Source organism: Momordica charantia (genome assembly GCF_013281855.1).
Source record: "Momordica charantia cultivar OHB3-1 chromosome 9 unlocalized genomic scaffold, Mcharantia_2.0 BLBB01000009.1, whole genome shotgun sequence".
In the NCBI taxonomy this organism is placed as follows: Eukaryota; Viridiplantae; Streptophyta; class Magnoliopsida; order Cucurbitales; family Cucurbitaceae; genus Momordica; species Momordica charantia.
In genome coordinates this window covers 24465628-24487533 of record NW_028275167.1, presented here as the reverse complement: position 1 = coordinate 24487533, position 21906 = coordinate 24465628, and the positions used below count along the sequence as shown (strand labels likewise).

Here is a 21906-nt window from a genome sequence, read left to right as displayed (position 1 = left end):
AGCAAGGTGAAAAAACAATTTTGTTTTGCTCCAAGTAAAACAAAAATATTTAAAAAAATTATTTCTGAAATAATGATATTTAAATAATTAAGTTTTCCTAAGCTAAGGTAGTTATTTGCTTCTTCATAGAAATTTTCAAATTTCTTTTCTTTATTATATATACTTAGAAAATAATACAATTTTATTTTCTAAAATCCATAATATAACTTTTTTTTAATTATTACAAATTTACAATCATAAAGAATGATGAGACCGGCTTGTTTACCATTTTTTAAGTTTGAAAACTTTGCTTCTACTTAAAAGTTAGATCTACAGTTTAAGAACTTATAAAATATAGTTTTCCAAAAACTTATTTTAAAAACAATTTGACTAAGATTTCAAAAATATTGTTAAAATGTAAAATAAAACAAAGAAATAAATTAATAAACTTCAACTGCATTACCTTTTACCTTTCAAAAAAAAAAAACTGCATTACCTTCTAAAGCAAATATTGGAAACAAAATTATAATTAAAATAAACTATAAAACCGATAATTTTTGTGTGAATTTGCCCATTCCCATATAAGAATTTTTTAACATGGATCTCGATTCCCAAACTGAAGAACGAGGTGCAGACGAGGGACTGAAATTTTCATGTGCATGGACATCCTTACTTTCGCCCTACATCATTATTGTCCTACCCCCTTATCATCTCTGGTGTACTTCTCACTGATATACATTTTCAATTTTCTAAATTTTTAATAATTGAAAACTAAAAAGGGTTACTAAACATTTTTGGTTTTATGTTTTTTAAAAACAGAAAGCAGTTATCAAATATATGTGACTTTTGTTTTTTAAAAACAGAGAACTAAAAATCAAAAACAAAAACGAGAAAGATCAAAAACCAAATATCCAATTTACTTTATCTTCCATGGTCGAAACCTCATGTCGAAGAAGCTGGATTGATGTCACTAAGTCAGATTCGCCCCGTTTGATTTTTTTGTTTTTAGTTTTTGTGTTTTTAGTTTTTGGTTTTCTATTTCTTAAAAACAAAAAATATATAGGTTTGATAACCATCTTTTTTTACCTTGGTAATCATTTTTAGTTTTCTGTTTTAAAAAGTTAGAAAATTGAAAATACATATTAGAGACAGAAAATTATATGTAGAGTAGAGATGACAATGGTGTGGGTGCGGAGTGAGGATGTTCTCTCTCATTCTCGTACTCGTGAAAATTTTTAATAACTGTCCTTACCTCGTTCTTCGATCCGGGAGATATTCTCGAGAAAAATTATCATTTTTATAATTGTTTTTAATTATTTTTAGAATTTAAAAAATAAAAAAATGTAATAAATATATATTAATTAATTAAAAATGGAATCAGTGATGGGATCGGGACATACATTTTCTATTTTTGGACCTTGACCCTATGGAAATTTTTGTATCCCTAATGTAGAAACATGAAAATAAAAGTCCAGAGAGATGAAAATAAACTTTTGAAAGATAAATTTTAAAGATATGAATAAAAAATAAAAAAAAACTTAGTGAAAAAAAAGTTAAAGACAATATTCAGAATATAATTTTTAGAGAAAATAAATAAATATATTGATAAATAAAAATTACAGCAAAAGAAAATTGAACTAGAAAATAATATATAATTTTCATTGGAAAAAATAGAGTAAGAAGAAAAAAGAAAAGTTTTAAAAGACTAAAGGTTATAGAGAAAAATATTATGAAAAAAGTATTAAATTTTTAAAGAGAAATGAAATTGATCTATTATAAAAAAGAATAAAAAATAAAACTACACATCAATGAAAATTTTGAAGAGAGATAAATAATAATAAAAATTCAAAACATGAAAGTTTCGTAGAGAGAAAAAAAATTGTAAAGAGAAATTTAAAAAGAAAACAAATTTTATAATGAAAAAGAAATCTTTTTCAGAGATAAGTATGATAAAGAAAAAAAGTTCAGTATTAGAAAAAAATTCAAATTTTGAAAAACGGAAACGTGATTTTGAAAACTACTCTTTTTTTTTTTTTTTAATTCACACCGAATTTCAAAATAGATTTTAAAAAAAATAGAAAATTGAATTGATTATCTTATTTTTTAAAAAAATTTAAAATCAAAAGTAAAAACTAAAAACAAAAGGTAATTATTTTATTGACAAATTCCTTAAAGTTTCATTCTTACCTTATTCTGATCTATTTATTATATTTAAGATAAATCAAGTATTAAGATCTTTTTTATTTGTGACATAGATCAAGTAAACTAATTTGAAGAATATCATTCTTATTTCTATCACTCTAATTTATTTTTCTCTGGTATGTGTATCTCTCATTTTTTATCACTCTAAAATTTTTTCTTTTTTAATTTTTCCACCACTCTTTCTGATTTATATTTATTTTTCAAATAATATCTCTCTAATCTATCTATGAGATCTTCTTAACTTTTCTATCTCTAACATATTTCTTATTATCTCATTTTTCTTTCTCTAAAATTTTTCTCACCAAATAAGTTTTTTTCTCTAACATATCTCTCTACTTTTAAAAATAGAAAATGTTATTGATTTTATGTTTTTTAAGAATATATTCTCTTTTTGGTTTTTTTTGGCTAATAAAAAAATGAAACTTAGAAATATATAAAAAAATTTATCAAATCCGACATATAAATAAAAAATTTGGAAAACAACAAATGAGGAGTCTAATTTCGTGTTCGACTAAAACTTTTAAAAGGAGAAAAAATCATTTTCAAAAAATAAAATAAAAAGAAAAAAAGAACAAGTAATTAAACGTGCCTTTAATAAATTTTAATTATCATGATGAATGCGTATATGATTACACAACATTTCATATTATATAATATTTTTCTTTTCTTTTCTTTTCTTTTTGTAATGTATTGCATTATCTTTATCATTATCCACCCTCAATGGTCCATTTTCCTCCACGTGGCATAGTTGCTTCGATTTTATTGATTTAAGAATACGATTAAATTACCAATTTAGTAATTTGGTGTTTACGAACTAAAAAGTTTTAATTTAGTTTTTAGAGTTGGATTAAATTTTATAATGTGTCAGTCGGAAAATTAGGCGCTCCACGCAATTTCTCCCTCCATAGTTATATCCAAATAAATAGTCAACCAAACAATATATGAGAAAATAGGGAAAGTAATAACGAAACAACATAATTATACTAGTTTGCCTAATAGCTACGTCCAGTCTTCCGCTCAAATGCGGATTTCACTAATATGAGAATTGGATACAAGTAAGAACTCAAATATCCCCTAGTTATTCACCCTCTAGAGATCTCAACAAAAGCAAATGGCTTCTAAGTATTCTAAGCACTATGTTTAAGTACAGGAATGAAATAACTCACAAAGTATCGAGAACTAATTATCCCAAACAATGATCTTGATCTGTCATCTTTGTGTGCTACCAACGTTTGAATTGCTACCTTTGAGTTGCCACAAAAACTCTCCCAAATTTGGCTGAAAATAATCCCTATAACTTCACTTAAATGAAAAACAAATGATTATTTAAATTCTTGCCATAGTGTTGAGACGCTACAATTGGCATCTCAACGCTACGGATGTTGCACTGTCAAACGCAAACCCTTGTGCACCTCTCTGATTTTCCACCTATATGTCACTATGTTGAGATGCTCTCTGCAATGTCTCAATGTTGCCCCTTCTGGCAAGCTAGTTCATGCAGCAAAAATTTCAATTTCATTCCTCAATGCTTCCAATTCTTTTTCAATTGCGGTTTGGCTCCATCAATCCCAACAGTGTTCTTACATTATTTTTTTACCCACATGAAAATCCATTCATTTTTTCCTATTTTTTATTTGGTTGTAAACTCCAAAAGTCCACCAGTAACATTTTTGTTTCTTAGATTCTACTCCTTTTTTTGTTTCCTATTTTTTTAATAAGTAAACAACATAGTTGGATAATTATTTCTTGTTTTTTTATTATTATTAAAAAAATAGAAACTTTCTCTAGATTAATTAATTTTTAAATTAAATATTTGAAATGTGTATGTTTTATTTATTATTTATTTTATAAGTCAAGAATGATAAAATAGTATTTTTATTTATGTTTTGGAAAAACTTAAAAACATGAACAAGAAACTTGATTATGTTCTTTCAAAAATTTCTACAAAATTTTGAATCTTTTCTTACAAATGAGAAACAACTATCAAATACTTATGGTTTTCAAAAATTTGAAATTAGAAATCAGACCAAGAACATTACCGAACATGCTCTAATTAATTCGTAAATATTATCACTCAAAATACTAGTTTGAAATAACAGAGATGTGATGTGCTCTGCGAAAATTTTAAATAAACCATATAAACAAAATAGAAACTCTTAAAACTACATAGTATGATTGAAACTTTAAAAATTATATAAACTGAAACTAGACCAAGTAACTTGAACCCTTAAACAACTCAACCAATCTCTCTCTACTAAGCATGTAGTTACCTACCTTTACGGATTGTGAACCGCAAATTCAAATGAAATTCCTCCCTCATGCCAACGTCGACATAGGATACTTTTGGCCACGAGATGTAATTTTTGTCGCCAAAAGTACCCTATGGCGACGAAATTTCAATTCGTCGCCAAAACTTCCGTCACCAAAAAATAAAATTCTTGTAGTGAACGGGAATTTAAGGGTATGCAAAATTATTAATCTTCAACTTAAAGTTTACTATTGGACAGGACATTGACAAAATCTTCGGAGTACTAATTCTTTTTTGCAGACCTTTTATCTTAGGATGTTCTCGAATATCTATTACTAATATTGTAAAATATAAATTTATCATCGACTAATTTTAACATTTACCAACCAGAAGTGTGTAATTGAAAATATTAAAAAATAAAGACTATATTAGAAAAACACTATAAATATATGAGATTAAAACATTATTTAAAAATAATAATAAGTATTAAAAAAAATGTAACTCCAATAATTGGATTGAGGTCACTATTTCTCCCGTCATCCCCAAGTTGTTGTCAATAAAAACAAAATTTAAATACTATTTTAATTCATCCACTTTTAACTTCATACTTCATTTTAATTTTTATATTTTTTAAATCATCTATTTTATCCTTCTACTTTTATTTACTTTTTCTTTTTTGACATCCGTGAGTATTTGGGTCAACTTACACGTACTTCGACCAATCTTACTGAGCAACCATATGACCCTACAACATCTAGTTATGATTCTTTCTACTTTTAACTTTTATTCATTTTAATCTCTATACTTTAAAAACATATTTTTCTTATCCCTTTAAAAAGTGGTCATTTTAGTTTCTTCATTTTTATTTTATAACATTCCTTTGGATCATAATTTTAGCATGATACTTTACTCGTAAAATTTCTTAAAATGTAGCCATAAAATCATATTTTAAAATTTTCATTAGGTATAAAATTTATATTAAAATTTTACAAAATAGACTAAAACAGTTATCTTTTAAAAGTATAAAGTTCAAAACAAACCTTTTTTCTTCCATAAGTATTAAGAACTAAAATAAACAAAAGTTAGAATTACAATCCCTCAAAATAGATATTTTAAAAAAAATATATACTAAAATGTGAATTAAAGTTCAAAATGCAATAACTAGAAAAGAAAAAACCGTGTTTATTTAAACCAAAAAATGATAACACAAAAAAACATGTCGGCAAACCGAAAGAAACATATCGATATCTTTATGTCCGGACAACCACAAGCATTTAACCCCAAAAAGAAATAATTTCATAAATAAAAACAACAAAATGCCTCAAGAAAAATGGGGGAAAAAGGAAATAAAAGTTCATGCTCATCATCATATAAATAAATACACATTATGCTGACGTGGAGCCGATGCTATGCTTTTAGATAAATGTGATTTAATTTTTATTCCATAATCTTAATTTTATATAGTTTAGTATTGGTAAAAAGGTTAATTACTAATTAAAAAACAATGTCATCTTGTCACATCATTATTTTACTACGACATTCTTTTTCTGTTAAGAGCAATCAAATCTTAAAAGGTAGAGATCAAATAGAATTTTAATCCAATTTTTAAAAATAATCATTTACATAATTTCTTATTTGCAAAATGAGTTTATTTATTTATTATTTTTTTACAAGAATATAACATTATAAATATGAATCGAGAAATCTGATGATATGTTGGAGTTATATTAAATTTATCGGGTAAATTTTATTGTTATTAAATCATATAAACACTCTCAATCATTGATTTTAATAGGCTGCCATTATTGCCCTTCACTAGCCAAACGGGCACAAGCATCTACCCATCATCTAGGCCTCATACATTTCTTTTTATTTATATTTATTGTTTTGATCTAGTTTCTAAATTTCTTTTTTAAGGTATATTTTCATCTTTTAACTAACTTGTTAAATTGTTAATCATGGTTGTAACCAATATTTTTTATACTTCGATGACTTTGACACGATATCAAAATAATTATAATAACAATAACAATAAATTCAAAATAAGATGAAGAATGTCCGATATAACTCTAGTAAGAAGCTAGAACTTTTGATGTAGTGTACTTTTATTGGTCCACTATTCGACTGGTCAGAGAGGTAAACAGATTAAAGTGTATATATTTGATCAAAAAGTTGTGTTATTTGAATCTAGATTCCGTAGAAAATATACAAATAAAAAGTCCAACATAAGAATTAATAGAATTTTTACTATCCGCCTTTCATTTGCTTCTCTTCGATAGGTTTTCGACCTAATTCTTCTTCTTACAGATCAACTTCTTATAAAAAAGATATAGTCATATATATATATTTTCCATCAAAAAGTTCGAGTCAACAAGTAAGAACCTACCACATATGGAGACATTTTGGTAAATTCCTCTCTCTCCCCCATGATCCACCATTACCATTAATGGTGGAATATAAATATTATATTAGCCACCCATATCGTCGCGTACGGGAAGATTTGACGTCTCTGTTTTTCTTCTTTCTTCGTCTTTTCCACCGTTATTCTCTCCAGGTTTTCATTGACTCACTGCCGGGATGTCGCCGGCGCCGGAGAACGTACCTCTCCTGCCGGCGAAGAAGCCGGCTTCGAAGACTGCGTCGGTCTCCGGCGCTGTGTTCAACGTCTCCACCAGCATAATCGGCGCTGGAATCATGTCGATTCCCTTCGCTCTTAAGGTCCTCGGCGTAATCCCCGCCCTCGTCCTGATCGTGTTCGTGGCTTTCATGACCGACATATCGGTGGAGATTTTGCTCAGATTCACTCATTCCGGCGTCTCCACCACCTACGCCGGCTTGATGAAGGAGTCGTTTGGTCCGATTGGTTCGGTTGCTACACAGGTTTGTGTCATGGTTACCAATCTCGGTTGCTTGATCATGTACCAGATTATAATAGGTAAGTTCTCCGAACTTTAGAGATTAATTATTGATTGTTGATTTACTTGCTTTGTAGTTTGTAGTTTAAGATTAGGGCTGGAAATTATCATCATCTGATTTGATTGGCGATGGTGAAATCGCATAGTGTTTTTCGATTCCTCTTGTTATTCTTTTGAATTTGAGATTAATTTCCGATTTGTTTCGTAATCGAACAAATGTCGGAATCGGAATCGGAATCATCTCTCTCCTTCCCATCTCTCTGATTTTGCTCTGATCTGTGGAATTTCCAGGGGACGTGCTCTCCGGAAACAAGGAAGGAGGAGAGGTGCATTTAGGAGTTCTGCAAGAATGGTTTGGGCATCACTGGTGGAACACCAGAGAGTTCTCAATCCTTTTCACTCTCGTCTTCGTTCTGCTTCCTTTGGTTCTTTTCCGACGCGTTGGTCAGTAACCTGAAACTATCGAATCATGTCGATTAATCAATCTTCTGATTCTTGTTCGTTGTTGCTTTAATTGCGGCCAATTCGGATTTGTTTGTTTCAGATTCTCTGAGTTTCAGTTCGTTTATATCAGTTGTTCTGGCCGTGGTTTTCGTGGGGATAAGCTCTGTAATGGCGATAATGGCGCTGGTTCAAGGCAAAACGAAGAGCACCAGATTGTTACCGGAGCTGGATAATCAAACCTCCTTCTTCGACCTTTTCACTGCTGTGCCTGTTCTTGTCACAGCTTTCACTTTCCATTTCAATGGTGAGTAACAACCAAAAAACCCTATCCTGTAGCTGTAATTAAATTAGCTGTTCAATTATGTTCGGTATGTTTCCCGGTCTAACCGAACCGGAACTGATAAGAAAGAGGAAATTAAAACTGAATATAGGTTTATAGGCTCAGGCGGGGGCGGTGAGTCTTGTCTAGCTATGAGGTGTCAAAGACTAGAGAGAGAACTAAAATTATCGATTATAATAATCTTAAGATAAATTTTTTTTTAATTCGAAATTATGATTCTTTCATGGCATACGCTTAAAAATAGGTATTTTAATTAATTGAGTTATATTGAAGATAGGGTTAAAATCCACCCATTTTGATTGATTTTTACCGTATTATAAATTGAAATTCGAAACAATTGATCATGGATCAAACCGAACAACCTTGAATCGACCAATCGATTGTTGGTTTGATCAATTTTACAAGTTTTGTCGGTTCTAATTTGCCAAACCTAGGAGAGAATGAGAGTTTTTTTTTTTAATTAGTTTTCATTTTTATGATTTTTTTAATTAAAAAAAAGAGTAGAATGATTTTCCATTTGTGGTCCAATGTGTGAGAATCAATAAAAGATTTTCAAAAATATTATAATCTTATGTAAAACGTTCTTTTTTCTCAATCGTTTGTTATATTAGCCCCACCACTTTTCTTTTAACTAATTTATTTACTCCTTTCGTTCCCTTTTTTCTAGCATGTGGACCGTTAATTTTCGCCACAGGATCGGGACACATTTTGTACAGAAATTTCCCTGTCCCCGTTTCCCCTTATATAAAGTCTAATTTTTATTCGACTGAGATGAAAGATTCTATTGTTTTTATTAGATGGTTTTAGAATTTTTCGTCTGAATAAGAATTCTCTGTAGAAATCTATCCAGTAGATGGAGATTCATCATTAGAAATTAAGCATTTAATTAGAATTTGTATGTTATTCTTCATTCCACAAATTTTATTTTTGATTTATTCGTTCCTATTTGATAAAAGAATCTTTCTTTTATATTGGTAGTTCATCCAATAAGCTCTGAGCTCCAAAAGCCATCACACATGATCACGGCAGTTCGGATCGCGCTCCTTCTGTGCGCTGTTATCTACTTCGTGATCGGCATTTTTGGGTACCTACTATTTGGGGACTCGTTAATGTCAGATATTCTGATGAACTTTGATGAGAGTCCTGATTCAGAATTTGGAGCTTTGTTGAATGATGTGGTGAGATTAAGCTATGCAGTTCATCTAATGCTGGTTTTCCCTTTGCAAAACTTCCCCCTGAGGTCCAATATAAATGAATTCCTGTTCCCAAAGAAGCCTCCTTTGGCCACGGATACAAAAAGGTTTCTGGCCATAACTCTGGCTTTGCTGGTCTTCTCCTACTTGGCTGCAATAGCATTCCCAAACATATGGTATATTTTTCAGTTCATGGGCTCAACTACAGCTGTCTGTCTCGCCTTCATCTTCCCCGGCGCCATCGCTCTTAGGTACAAATTTTACCTCCTCTCATGCATTAACTTAAGCCTTTTTAAATCTATGAATCATTTAGGGTGGTACGAAATAGAATGTTATAAGTTTAAATCTCTACAGTATTATTTTATTGACAAATCTAGGGAGTATGCTGAGAACATTTTAGATCTATTAGCATAAGTTTTTAATTCTATGAGAATCATGTTTCCATTTTTAGGTTGATAACTTGTTTAGTTGGATGAGTTTTTAGAATAACTTGATAAGGTATAGTAAATAGAAATAATATTTTGTTATTTCTTTTTTCTTTTCTGTTTTGATAAATTTACTGCTAATTTATAGACACCATTTATTTTTTAGTGGAACTCAATTTAAATGTTGGAAGAGAAAAATTGGAAACACAAGTAAAATACATCTTTTCAAACAATTTTTAGAGGAAAAAAAACACACACACACTCAAATAGCCTCTTTTATGTGATTAAACATTCAAACTTTTTACTTTACAATGTTATCTTCAGTTCATTGTCGTGTTAATAGTCAGCCTAATCACATATGATCATGAGAATATATTAAAAAAGATTAAATTTACACGCAACGTATCAAATTTAAGCATTTGAGTTGAATTTTAACCAAAATTTCTTTGGTTATGTAGGGATGTGAATGGAATATCAACAAAGAAGGACAAGTTGGTTGCTTCAATAATGGTAATTCTGGCAGTAGCGACCAGCACCATTGCCATTTCTACGAACATAAACAATGCATTGAAAAGTAAGTCTTAGATATCGTTAATTGTTTTGAAAGTTCCAATTCTTTGTGTTCTGGAGTTGATGATTGGTTGTATAGTTTGTAAACACTATTTTTTTGCCATTTTAAGTTCAGTTTTGTATGTTAATCTGAGCCCAGCTCTTGGTTAAGGTAGGTCGATTTGAACCAAAAAAAAAGGGAATAAAAGTTCAGGTTTTGTATATTTGAAAGATGTAATGTTAAATTGTGAGTGGGTTTTCTAAGTTCTGTATTTGTTTGTGAGAAATTGATTGCAAATATTGTGTAAGGTCAATTAAACTTTGGGTCTGAAAATTACATCTGAAAATGCCAAAAGAGGGGTCCTTAATCTGAAAATCAAATATGAAAACATGAGCAAAAGGGTGATGCATCAATTTTATTCCTAAAAGCATAACAAAGCTAGTTTCAGCATCTCAATTCTTTCCAAGAAAACCCGCTTTGTTAAACAGGAGAGGTTCCCGCAACGACGAGATAACTACTTATAAAGTATCTCAACCCGAGAAAACCCGCTTTGCAAGAATGTAAAACAGACAGTAAAAAAATGTACAACGCCCGTCTTGAATTTCCACCACTCATTTGAAGTGAATGCAGTTCATAACCTTGTGATATCTTTAGAGGCTTCATGGCTTCATCTTGATACCCCCACACTAAACAACTACAAATGAAATAAATAAAACTCTTACATGTCAAGACGAGACATCGTATCTAAGATCTTCAAATCTCTTTATTAGGTTGGACTTGAACTCGTTCAGTTTCGTATCTTCAACCGAATCCGGAGTAGATTTAATAACCAAGATTGCCCCTGCTTTATGCAGAGCACTGACAGCTTCATCTGAAAAAGTATATAAAGAAAAACTAAAAAACGAAAATGAACGTTTTGAAATGGATGCAGAAAACCACCTATATCGTCATGGTTTCTAAATTTAGGAGGAAATGCAAAATCATTGTGTTAATTTCAAGATCAGAACTCGGGCAATAGAGACCCAGCATCACAAATCCAGATGTGATATTCATATTTATGTATTCAAATCCTACGCTAAAAACTTGTCGCTCGTAGAGAAGATTAAAACTAAAGCGTAAACAATAAGTTAAAGTAATACTGGTATGAATTAGAATTCGGACCTGAATGAGAGATGGCATGTAAAGCCTTCAAAGCTTCCTTACGCGTGCGGTCGTCTTTGGCAGCCCCCAACATGTTTAAGAGCTCTTGAGCTCCACCCATCTCCACTATTTTCATTCTTCTTTTATCTGTAATTGCAAAGAATGAAAAGGCTTGTAATCAGATCTCAGCAGTAAACTTAACAGGCTTTTCCTTGCAAGAAAAGTCAGTTGAGATTCTGAAAGTTACCAATAAATTAAGTGCAATAAGGTAAAACTAGAGATGGACTATATTCACTCTTAAACATTTTTCAATTGGTCTTCTAAAATTGGCAAATTTTCATCTAATCTGCAAGGATAAAGAGGATAAAGGTTGAAAAAGTTTGATCGGAAGTCTTTTTTTAATGAGAAATCGGACTTTGACTAACGAAGAATACGCAAGGGCATACGAAAACAACCCAACGAAAGGAGGCCCACCTAAAGAAAGGGGCTCCAATCCGAAAGAATAACACCTAGGAGACAATTACAAAACAACTTAGAAACCGACTCCACAGGGAAGTACTAAATCTAATCATCTCTCACACATACTCCCAAGATCTCTCCATCCCCTAAAAATTATATTCTCTCCCCATCCAAATTCCCACAAAATAGCAAAGACTTTTAAAAGAAACAGGCCACTACTCCTCTAACTGACCATAAAATAGCAAAGAAATAAGCCTGCCAGAGAAATTTCCTTTGGGAGGAGACAACAGAACCTCCTCCATCAAAGCCCACCAATCCTGGTTATAATCCCTCTATCAAAGACGACAAAAAGCTTGATGAAAGGTTAGCAAGCAAAATCTGTAAAAAAAGGTTTGCAGATAAGTTTAAGATCAAGTTTCTATGAGAGAGAAAGGGTAAATGTATGATCCCTTCTTGAAAGACACTTCTTTTATTTTCCAATGTAGTAAGAAGTTCCTGACATCTTTTTATGCTGGAATATGACCCAATAGCTGATTTAGTTAATCAATCAGCAATTTAACTCGCCAACGTTTTTATCTCACGCAATTTTAAGTTGTGTTCAAAAGAGCTTCCCGAAACATAACTTCTTATTGATATTATGAAAAGTTACAAGTAGAAACAAAAGGACATCCAGAAAAAAACAACTTCCTTGGGAGCAAAAGAAACATTCGGTTCCTCAAACAGCCACAAAAAGAAACAAAAAGGGAACATCCAAGCACAAGCCAAAAAGATTCTAAAGAAACGAAGATCAAAAGAGTTTGTTGATTAAATTTGAGGATTTATGAAAGCTACAATTATATATATTTATGATGGTTTCATGATTACTGAATCTCAATAAAAGGTCTTAGAACAATTTTAAAGAAACCTGGGGAGGAAAATGTGATGGGCTAACAAGATCTACTGTTGATCCTGGGACAAAGTTTCGACGACAGGTAGAAGTTTGAGACTAGTTTTACAATCAATAGTTTCAAAAGCTTTAACCAATTCAAGAGGGGGGAAGTGAGTATCGGTACCGTCTATCGAAAAACGAGCCAATCTAGATGCTCCCATCCTCTTAAACAATGGATCCTTGACTTGCAAGAGCGCCACAGATTGCTGCATCAAGTTATCCCCTGTAAGAACAAATCTAACTCAACACAACACCGTAAAGGATTCGAAAACTAGAAATATTTCACTTCAAAAGAAATCAAAAAAGCAATTTAGAGACATCGTTTACAGACCCATGTATGGAAAAATCTGGTAACCCAGAAATGTGGCAGTCCCAGCAAAGATTAGTTTCAATAACCATCCTACTTTTCTTTCAGCCTCCTTCTCGATCTCTGAAATTAACTCAATTTCAATCAGGCATTTAACAACAATCACAAGGAGCATGGAAACTCATCCAGTTCCTCTTACAAATTGAAAATATTCTTCTAAATCGACCCACACCTCCAAACTTTTCTCAATGAATCATCAAAACTCTAATTCAAAAACTTCTTCAACAAATGCCACAGAAGCACGAGCATGTGAAAATAAGATCAACAGTGTACAGAAATTTCTAATAATTGGTTGGTTACAGGGTTCTAAGATCGAAAAAACTAATGATATTAATTAAATGATAGCCATCTAATAAGAAACCCTTAATTCCCAGTTCGAGTGCATCATATGGGAAACCAAACAACCCATGTCTTCGGATGATAGAAAATAGATCGATTGCTTCGAAAGAAATCAAAAGAAAAAGAGAATTTACCGCTTTCGTTGTAAGCTGAAAAAGTGCGAAATTGCAGGGTCCGCACAGGCTCTCTTCTGCAGAGATACTGAAACAGAAGCGAGTAAGGGGAAAAAACCATGGAAGAAAATTCTCAAAATAGGAAGCTTGAGAGAGCGAGAGGAGAAATTTTACAGTGTTCAACTTCGATGCGAGCATGCTCATGGTGCACAACGGAAGCTCGGCCGCCGGCTCCGGCGCTGTGTCGATGGGCAATGTATGAAATTGCTTAGGTTGAGAGATTTGGATGGAAATAGCTTAAAGAAAGTTTAAAATATAGTTTTTTTTCTTTTTTTTTTCTTTTTTTTTGAAAAAAAAAACATACCCTTTATTTTATTATTATTTTATTTTCAATACAACATGTTGAGACTGAATTTGAACGATGTATATGTCAATTAGAGTTATGCTCGCTTTGACAAACATACTTTATTTGGTTCGTGAAATTTTTGGTATAGAAATACTTCTAAATGGATTATTGAGCTACTCTTATCCTTAGTTTACTAACTTTTTTTTTAAATAATTATAATTAGTATAAGTTTTTTATTCTACGCAAGAGTCATTAGTGGATGTGAGATTAAGTATAATTATTTCAAGTCAATTTTTTTCCTATGTCCCATGAGCATATTTATCAATATATAAATAACAAAAATGAAAAGTTTTATAATATGATTAGAACTTCTTTTAAATTTAATCTTTCAGGATACGAAATTATAAAGTTTAATTCTTGAATTTTAAGGTTGTATCTCTTAAAAAGTGTTTAATAGGTCTCGTGACTTTTAATTTTGTATATTCTTGACCTAATAGACATTTATCAAATTCATAAATTTTTTACACAAAATCAAAAGGTCACAGTTTTATTATGTCTAATAGTTATTTAAATTTTAAAAACTTGAAATTAAAAGTTCAAAAACTACTAGACAATTAAAGAGTAGGTTAAATAGTTGATCAAGGAAGCTAACACTAAATTAAAGTAAATTCTTAGAACAATATAATATAATGTATGTTTAAGTTATTTTAGTATCTATACTTTATCTTTTCTTTCAACTTTTATTTATTTTAGTAATTGTACTTTCGTATGATTGGTGCCACCATCGTTTCTATCCTCATCGTCGATTTTATAGAATATCGGCTAAGAGATGAAAAGAGTGCTGACATCTTCCTCCATTCGTGTTGTCGTCGCCATTTTTGTTAATTTGGTGTTTAATGCATTTGAATTTTTCGAAAAAATAAATAATTAAAAATCTCAAGTCAAAGATAGAAATTATAGTATGAATATAACTATAAAGATCTCAAGAAATTCAAGATAAAAATTATAGTGTGAATATACTTGAAATTACGCAGCGGTGGCCACGATAGAGCAATTAAATTTTTTTTTATTTATATTAAAATTAACACCAAATTTATAATTGTACGTAAAGAAATAATGTGGTAGCCCAACGGAGGGACGTACTCGTTGGATTATTAAAGTGTAAAAGAAAATGAAAATTACACATTGTGAATATTTTTTTTACAACAGTGGTTTTGTTTCTTATTTGATTAAAGTTACAAACTTATACATTTGTAACTCTATGGGTTAAAATCATACATAAGTTAAACTTAAGTTATTTCTTAAGCGAGAAACTTTTTATATTTATAGGTTAAAGTTACATATGTAAAAATGTTACCAAATGTTTTTAATTTTGTGTGAGAGGTTACATGTTTGGACAACTATATATAGTATATATAGTTGTGGTTTTGTTCGTTTTGAGATATCCAAGCATACCACAATTGGGTATTCTTTTCCTCCCACAAGAGTTCTCTCTTCTTTTGAGTTGTTATTCTTATTTATGTTGAGAGCAAACATCTAAAAGTTATGTCAGATCTGAGTAGTTCGAGATTGTTGTTTTATTAGGGTTAGTCGTTGTATCTTGTTGAGACGATTCGTTGTAGACTACTAGCAACTTGTGCATAGCAAATAATTATTTTCAGGTCAATGCTATTGAAGGGTGCCTCGACTATATTTATCAAGTTTGGTGTTCATCAAATTGTCATAACTATATTGTTTTTAGCCAGTTACATTGTAATCTGTTTACCAGTGTTATTTAGTTTATATATACATCGTATTTACCCAACAGTAATCAATTATTTATATACTTTTTTTGTTTTTTTTCCTTTGAGTTAGTGGTACAATGTGTAAATAAATATTTTGTTTAATTAGAGAAATCTTGCCCACGGTTTTTACTTTATTTTTCATGTTTATGCTTCTGCTTGGGCTTATACCTACTTAGGCCAGTTTGGAAAAATTGACATTTCATAAACATTTTTAAAATATATTTGAACAAATAACATCTTAAAAATACATTTGAGCAAATATCAATTAATTTTTGAATGAAAATTTGGCATAAATTGACATGGCGGAATCTAGAATAAATATATAACAATTAACAGGAAGGTTTACTCGGAAGAATTAACCAATCCTACAACAAATAAATATTTCTTTTTTGTACTGTCAGCTAATTGTTTCAAACAAACTTCCACATTAAATATCACATCGTTTTATATAATTTTCGATTTAAAATATTAATGAATGTTTGTCAAAAACTATTTTTAAAACATTTATGAAAGGTTATTGAAACTTTGCAAGTGATAAGAATAATTTTTAACAAAGGATAAACTTGGAAAATTGGACTGAATAGCCTTTTTCAAAGCCAACTATGAAATGTATCACTAACTCCAAATTTTATGTTTTCTAACAATTTGCTTACGTTACTTTTGTATGAAATTACAAATTATCCCTTCTTATCTTCTCTCTTATTCATTCTTCCATTTCTCTACGGATCATTTTCCCCTTTAGTGATTTGATTTTTTTTTTCACTATCAAATTTTTCAAGGACATGCACTCCTCTCTCTCCCTCTCTCTTTCTTCCATTTCTTTCTATACCACATCCCATTCGATTTTTTGTTTTCCTTTGATTTTGGATTTTTTTGTTTTGATTTTGAAGGCATGTACTTTTCCCTATCGTCTCTCTTCCTTATTTTTCATTCATCCCCTCCCAATGTTGAATCCATTATTGGAGCTTAAAATTCAAAAACAAAATAACAAATACACGCACAAAAGAATGGGTCACACCTAATAGAGAGGTAAAAACTCAATAAAAAACACCAAGAACAAAGAGTTCACATAAACCTCCCACATAAAAAAGAAAAAAACAGAACAGACAAAAAAATGCTCTCGCCCTCTCGCTCCCGCTCTCGACTCTCGACGTATGTCTTTCATCAGAAAAAATCGTAAATGGAGCGGCTTGTTGCTTGTTTTTCCAGAGAAGGTGAAGAAAAAAGAATGGGAATGGGAAGAGGCGGCTTAGGAGTGATAAGGAGGAAAATAACAATAAATATTTAGGGTTTTTTTGTATGGTGAGTAAATAAGAGAGAGAAAGTTAGTTGAATTTTTCAAGAAAGAGAGAATTTGTAACGAGAAATTGAAGAGAGTAAATACCATTTCATAATGAGTTTTTTAAAATTAAAATTAACTAAATCAAAAGCATTGATGCCCTATTATCCTAAGTTGGTCCTCGGCTTACACTGATGCCTGCAAATATTATGGAAACATTTTGTACAAAGAGCGAAATAAAAATGCACCATTTCGAGACCCATGAATAATAAAATGAAACTTTGAGTCAATCTAAATGAATAATAAAATGTGCAATTCTGCCACAATCCTTCCAAATACCCTCTCAAAAGTCAAAATACAAAATCACTATTTTTCCCTCGTTACAAATTACAATGAACAAAATAAATAAAGAGATGAATCAAAATTTTGAGATACAATTTCAACTGCTGCAATTATAATATGGAAAATTCCTCATTAAAACTCCAAAACCCAAGTATTTTTATATTTTTAATAATCCAAATATCTAATTAAAAATTGTATAGTTCTCCAGATTTATTAATTGTTTTTAAAAATTAACTGTTAATAAATTACATTAAATTAATTTTAAAGTACATCATATAAATTAGAGAAGGCCAAAGCAAAAACTCAGTAGCCCAATAATTCAGGCTCGGCCCATTTCGTTAAATTAAGGCAGGAGAAACCCTAGGTACCCAGATTTCATCTTCCTCTCATTTGTGCTCCACCGCCGGCTCCCCTTCGCCGCCGCCGCCGAATTCTAGTAGCTATCCGCTGATTGTCTACTCTATTGTTACGGGTATTCTACCAGTCTCCAACTATGTCTTTCTTCTCTTGAAAATCTAAAATTAGGACTTTTAGATTCAAATTAGGGCTTGTTTTGATTGACAAAACAACTTCAGCGTATTTATATTTGTAGAATATGGTTGGTTTTGATGAGTTTTTAGATTAAGATTACGTTGGTGAAGAGGAGGATAAGCCTTTTGTGATAATTGAAGTTCTCTTCCTCACATTAATCAATTACTAATTGTACTTTGAAATAAGAGCAGCTATGTGCTTGTTGTTTACAATTTTTTTTTTTGATAAAATAAACAATTAAAATTATCTAGAGAAAAATAGGCATAAAAAGATTCTAGATTTAACTTCTGTTTTTTATGAGAGTTTTAAAAAGAATAAAACAAGAGGAAATTATATCCTAATTGTCCTTTTTCAGAAAATTTTGAATTCGAGTTGATTAAGATTTACACTAAAAATTGAAGTTTGAACCTTCTAGTCAGCTTGATACAAAAAAATTCTTCTTGAAGTCTCCCGTATCCAGGCTTGGGTGTCGCTGGTAAAGCGCCTGACTCCCCGTTATTGAAAAAAAAAATTTCACACTAGAATTGAATAATATTGCAATTTTTACTCTAGATTCTGAGAAACATATTCGATATTTTATTTTTGTTCCTTTTCTTATTTATTATATTTATTTCACTTGCCACCGAAATCTGAGGGCTTTATGTCAATCCCTTTTCAGAAGAACCCTAGTTGAAACTGAGTCGCATGAAGGGTGGAAGAAAGAACTTGCAGAGGGCATCAGAGCAACATATCATTAGCCTTGAAGATGGCCATGGCATCATGCAGGTTGTCTCTATCCGTGGTTCCAATCTAATCGAGGTATCCTCCTCTTTCATCTTCGCTCCTGTTCTCTGTTGCTCCTACATTTTTGCCTACTCTTCTTCAAAGTTACTTCCTTACTTTGCAATCCAGCACTTCTCCTATTGTGTTGCATATATCGGTCTGAAAATATTCTTTAATGGTAGTTAATGATTGTTATTTTTTAAAAAAGTTTGAAATCGTAGGTTTTGATTTTTTAATCTTAATGATTGCTATTGTGTTGAATAAATCGGTCTGAATTGTTAATGATTTCCTCTTTTTGGGTCATCCGTGAAACATCTAAAGTGGGTTTCATTTGTGTGAGCTTCTGATGATGAACCATACCACAGAAGAAACCCAACCAAACAGAAGAAGCTAAGAGCGTGAAACATAATCTTTTTCGGGTTTTCGGGATGAGATCACAAGTATAATCCCCTGCTAGCAATTATATAATGTATTAGGATAGGAATCCTTTGAATTTGGAGAGACAAAGGTCATGCCCAGGGGATTGGATTTGAGGGCTTCTGATTTCTACCATTCTAATTCTGAACTTGGGGAGGAAGGGAATGGGAGACCAGAGGAGTCCCTCCTCTGTTTGTCTTTTTTTCTATTTCTTTTTCCCTCTTTAGTAAAAGGATTGCTTGATTACAAGTTAACAACAACTAGCATGAAGTAAGTCCAAACCACAAATTTCCTCCAACCCAACTAGGAATGAGGGGATTAGAAGAAATTGAGGAAAAAGAGGTGTCTTGGATCAAAGTTTACTTAGAATTTTTTTCCATAGGTTTTTGTAACGTCCCAGATCTAAGATTTGGATTCCAGACTCAGGTCATGCTTTGTCCTCACTCACAAGTTTTTAAATAAAGTTCCCTAGTTAGGATTTGAAATCATACATATCTAAAGCTGTCGTGGGAAATTAACATCATTCTTTTAGCATTGATTTGGAAACCATGATCTCTGCAGTTTCCAATCCCTCTTTCCTCCTTTTCTTGCCTTCCAATTTATTGTGCTATTACTTGCCCATTATTTTTGGAAAGATTTTTATACAACTTACATTCCTTCTCTAGGTGATGGATGCACAAGGCGAGAAATCACTGGCATTATTTCCTGCCAAGTTTCAAAAGAGTATGTGGATAAAACGAGGTCTGTTCTGCCCCATTCTACCTCTTTTTGTCAACATCTCATTAAAGTTCCTTCTTTTTAATTTCTTGAAAAATAAGAGGTTCAATTCTATTTATCTGATTTTCTTGCCAAGGTTTTCTAGAATTTAGCTTCTCTGTCAACTTCCGGAGACTATGCTATTTTAATGTTATTGAAATTCATCATGTGTCAAATGATTATGGTCATTAGTTTTTTTAGTAGCTTCAACAATATTCGACGAATCTTAGAGATATTTTTATATTATTTTGGATAATTTTGTATTATGACGTTCCTGATTGCTTCCAAAGTATTGAAAATAAGTATTTGAAAGAAGCTTTGTTTGCTCTGGCGTGTCATTACAGGGAGTTTTGTGGTAGTTGATGAAAGTGGAAAGAAGAATGCTCTTGAATCTGGAAGCAAGGTGGCATGTATTGTCTCTAGAGTTCTGTATTTTGAACAAGTTCGCGAGCTTCAGAAATGGCCAGAATGGTATGTTATATCAAATTTCTATCTATTCATTTAGTAAATTTATGCTAGTTCTCTTACTTTAAGCTAGATTCATTTTTTCCCTCAAATATGAGCTGTCCCTTATGATAAAACTGATATTTCTTCACAAATATTCAGAAGCGTCAAAATAATTTTTTTTTCAAGTTAAATGTTTGGAACTGCTGGTGAAAAAGTGAACCAGATGGTAAATTAATATCATTGAAATTTGATGAAGATATACAACCAAATTTATATGCAACACCTTTTATTTCCATTGCAAAGATAGCTTGCTGATATCTCTACTCCAAGTACTTGTCTGTTCCCATATGCCAATGCTTTTTACTACTATGGGTGCAAGCCGAAACTGAAAAAAACGATTAGTTTGATCGATTTGAACTATCTCCGTCTGTTGGTCTGGTTTCCTGAAGTATGTAACTAAAAGAAAAAGAGTATGTTGGTTTGGGTTGGATAAATTTTCAGTTAGTATGACGGTTGATACCGTCTAAAAAATTTTGTCTTGCGCACATTCATTTTATTTTTCTTAAACCAATAGATCAACTTGACGTCGGACTTAACTGATTTGCTCGCACCCCTATTTTCTACCAATCTATTGTAGGCCAGAAGTCTTCAAAAATGCGATTGTGGGTGATCGGAATGAAAATCTGCAAGTAAAGAATGATCAACAAGAACAGGATGAGGTCAACTCGAGTGAAGATGACGATCTTCCCCCTCTAGAAGCCAACACGAACAGAGCTAAACCATTTGTATTACAATCGGATGCAGAATCAGACTCAGATTCTTAATTTGTAAATTAAGACATCACCAGCTATGTCTCAAGACATAGCCTGCTGTTGGCAAATCAAGTAAAAAGGTTTTTGCACTTATTTATTAGGATTGATCTGGTTTCCACTGTAATTCAATCGAGGTTTCAATCATAGTTATAATCCCTTGTAATTTTTTAAAATGTTTTGATTTGATCCCAATTTTTTTAAAATAAATTTTTATAAATATTCATTTTTGATCTGTCTCTAGGTAATAGAAATCTGTATTTTGTAGTTAATTTGTAATCTTTTTTTGGTACAAAAAGCGTGAGAATATGGGGATTTAAACATTTGACCTCGAAAGGAAGGAGTAGACGTTATTTTTTTGCCGAGTTTCGCTTATGTTGGTGTAATTAACATGTAATCTATAGACAAAGTATGGATGAATAAGAAATTTTACAACCAAGTTCCAATATTTTTTGACCATTTCACATTTGTGGTTTTCTTATACTTTTGACACTTCCCTTTTTAGAACGATATATCACAAACATACTCTCTTTTTCAATTTACTACAACTTACCATGACACAATGGTAACTTAAAACAAAATTTGTTTGATGGTCGTACAAATTGTACAAATTATTCTACGGTTCTATGGTCCGTGAGCTTTTAACTTTTTTTTTTTTTGAGATTTATAGACTTTGGACACATGATTGAAAGTTGAAAGTCTTGTTGTATACAAAATTTAGTTTTTTTTTTCCTTTAAATACAGGTGGGTTTCGAACTCATAATATTTTTCAATTTTGTTTAATAATTCAT

General features: G+C 31.2%; 3 protein-coding genes across 3 annotated transcripts; 2 read left to right on the top strand and 1 right to left on the bottom strand.

The window, feature by feature from the left end:
- Window positions 1–6902: 6902 nt before the first annotated feature.
- LOC111015916 (Transmembrane amino acid transporter family protein) lies at window positions 6903–10519 on the top strand. The gene is made up of 5 exons (XM_022291105.2): window positions 6903–7364; window positions 7636–7788; window positions 7889–8092; window positions 9107–9572; window positions 10205–10519. Exons 1-5 carry the CDS (start codon window positions 7007–7009, stop codon window positions 10329–10331), a joined length of 1308 nt encoding a protein of 435 aa, XP_022146797.1. The 5' UTR covers window positions 6903–7006; the 3' UTR covers window positions 10332–10519.
- Window positions 10520–10686: 167 nt separating this feature from the next.
- On the bottom strand, window positions 10687–13973 carry LOC111015917 (ARM repeat superfamily protein). Its single transcript, XM_022291106.2, has 6 exons — window positions 13817–13973; window positions 13664–13730; window positions 13155–13253; window positions 12948–13046; window positions 11458–11583; window positions 10687–11167 (listed from the first exon to the last, which is right to left on the bottom strand). Exons 1-6 carry the CDS (start codon window positions 13844–13846, stop codon window positions 11022–11024), a joined length of 567 nt encoding a protein of 188 aa, XP_022146798.1. The 5' UTR covers window positions 13847–13973; the 3' UTR covers window positions 10687–11021.
- A 3738-nt stretch (window positions 13974–17711) lies between these two features.
- LOC111015868 (Nucleic acid-binding, OB-fold-like protein) lies at window positions 17712–21218 on the top strand. Its single transcript, XM_022291040.2, has 5 exons — window positions 17712–17865; window positions 18583–18722; window positions 19769–19844; window positions 20204–20330; window positions 20944–21218. The coding sequence occupies exons 2-5, from the start codon at window positions 18609–18611 to the stop codon at window positions 21128–21130; spliced, it is 504 nt and encodes a 167-aa protein (XP_022146732.1). The 5' UTR covers window positions 17712–17865; window positions 18583–18608; the 3' UTR covers window positions 21131–21218.
- Window positions 21219–21906: the final 688 nt, after the last annotated feature.

What these genes read in the sequence shown, in the direction of transcription:
- LOC111015868 (XM_022291040.2), top strand. Translation starts at nt 18,609, where the DNA reads ATGAAGGGTGGAAGAAAGAACTTGCAGAGGGCATCAGAGCAACATATC. An exon ending in GAGTATGTGGATAAAACGAG is followed by an intron (nt 19,845 to 20,203) that starts GTCTGTTCTGCC and finishes GTGTCATTACAG; the next exon opens with GGAGTTTTGTGGTAGTTGAT. An exon ending in CTTCAGAAATGGCCAGAATG is followed by an intron (nt 20,331 to 20,943) that starts GTATGTTATATC and finishes AATCTATTGTAG; the next exon opens with GCCAGAAGTCTTCAAAAATG.
- LOC111015916 (XM_022291105.2), top strand. Translation starts at nt 7,007, where the DNA reads ATGTCGCCGGCGCCGGAGAACGTACCTCTCCTGCCGGCGAAGAAGCCG. An exon ending in CATGTACCAGATTATAATAG is followed by an intron (nt 7,365 to 7,635) that starts GTAAGTTCTCCG and finishes TGGAATTTCCAG; the next exon opens with GGGACGTGCTCTCCGGAAAC. An exon ending in CCCGGCGCCATCGCTCTTAG is followed by an intron (nt 9,573 to 10,204) that starts GTACAAATTTTA and finishes TTGGTTATGTAG; the next exon opens with GGATGTGAATGGAATATCAA.
- LOC111015917 (XM_022291106.2), bottom strand. Translation starts at nt 13,846, where the DNA reads ATGAGCATGCTCGCATCGAAGTTGAACACT. An exon ending in TTCAGCTTACAACGAAAGCG is followed by an intron (nt 13,254 to 13,663) that starts GTAAATTCTCTT and finishes AGTTAATTTCAG; the next exon opens with AGATCGAGAAGGAGGCTGAA. An exon ending in GGCTCGTTTTTCGATAGACG is followed by an intron (nt 11,584 to 12,947) that starts GTACCGATACTC and finishes TTGCAATTACAG; the next exon opens with ATAAAAGAAGAATGAAAATA.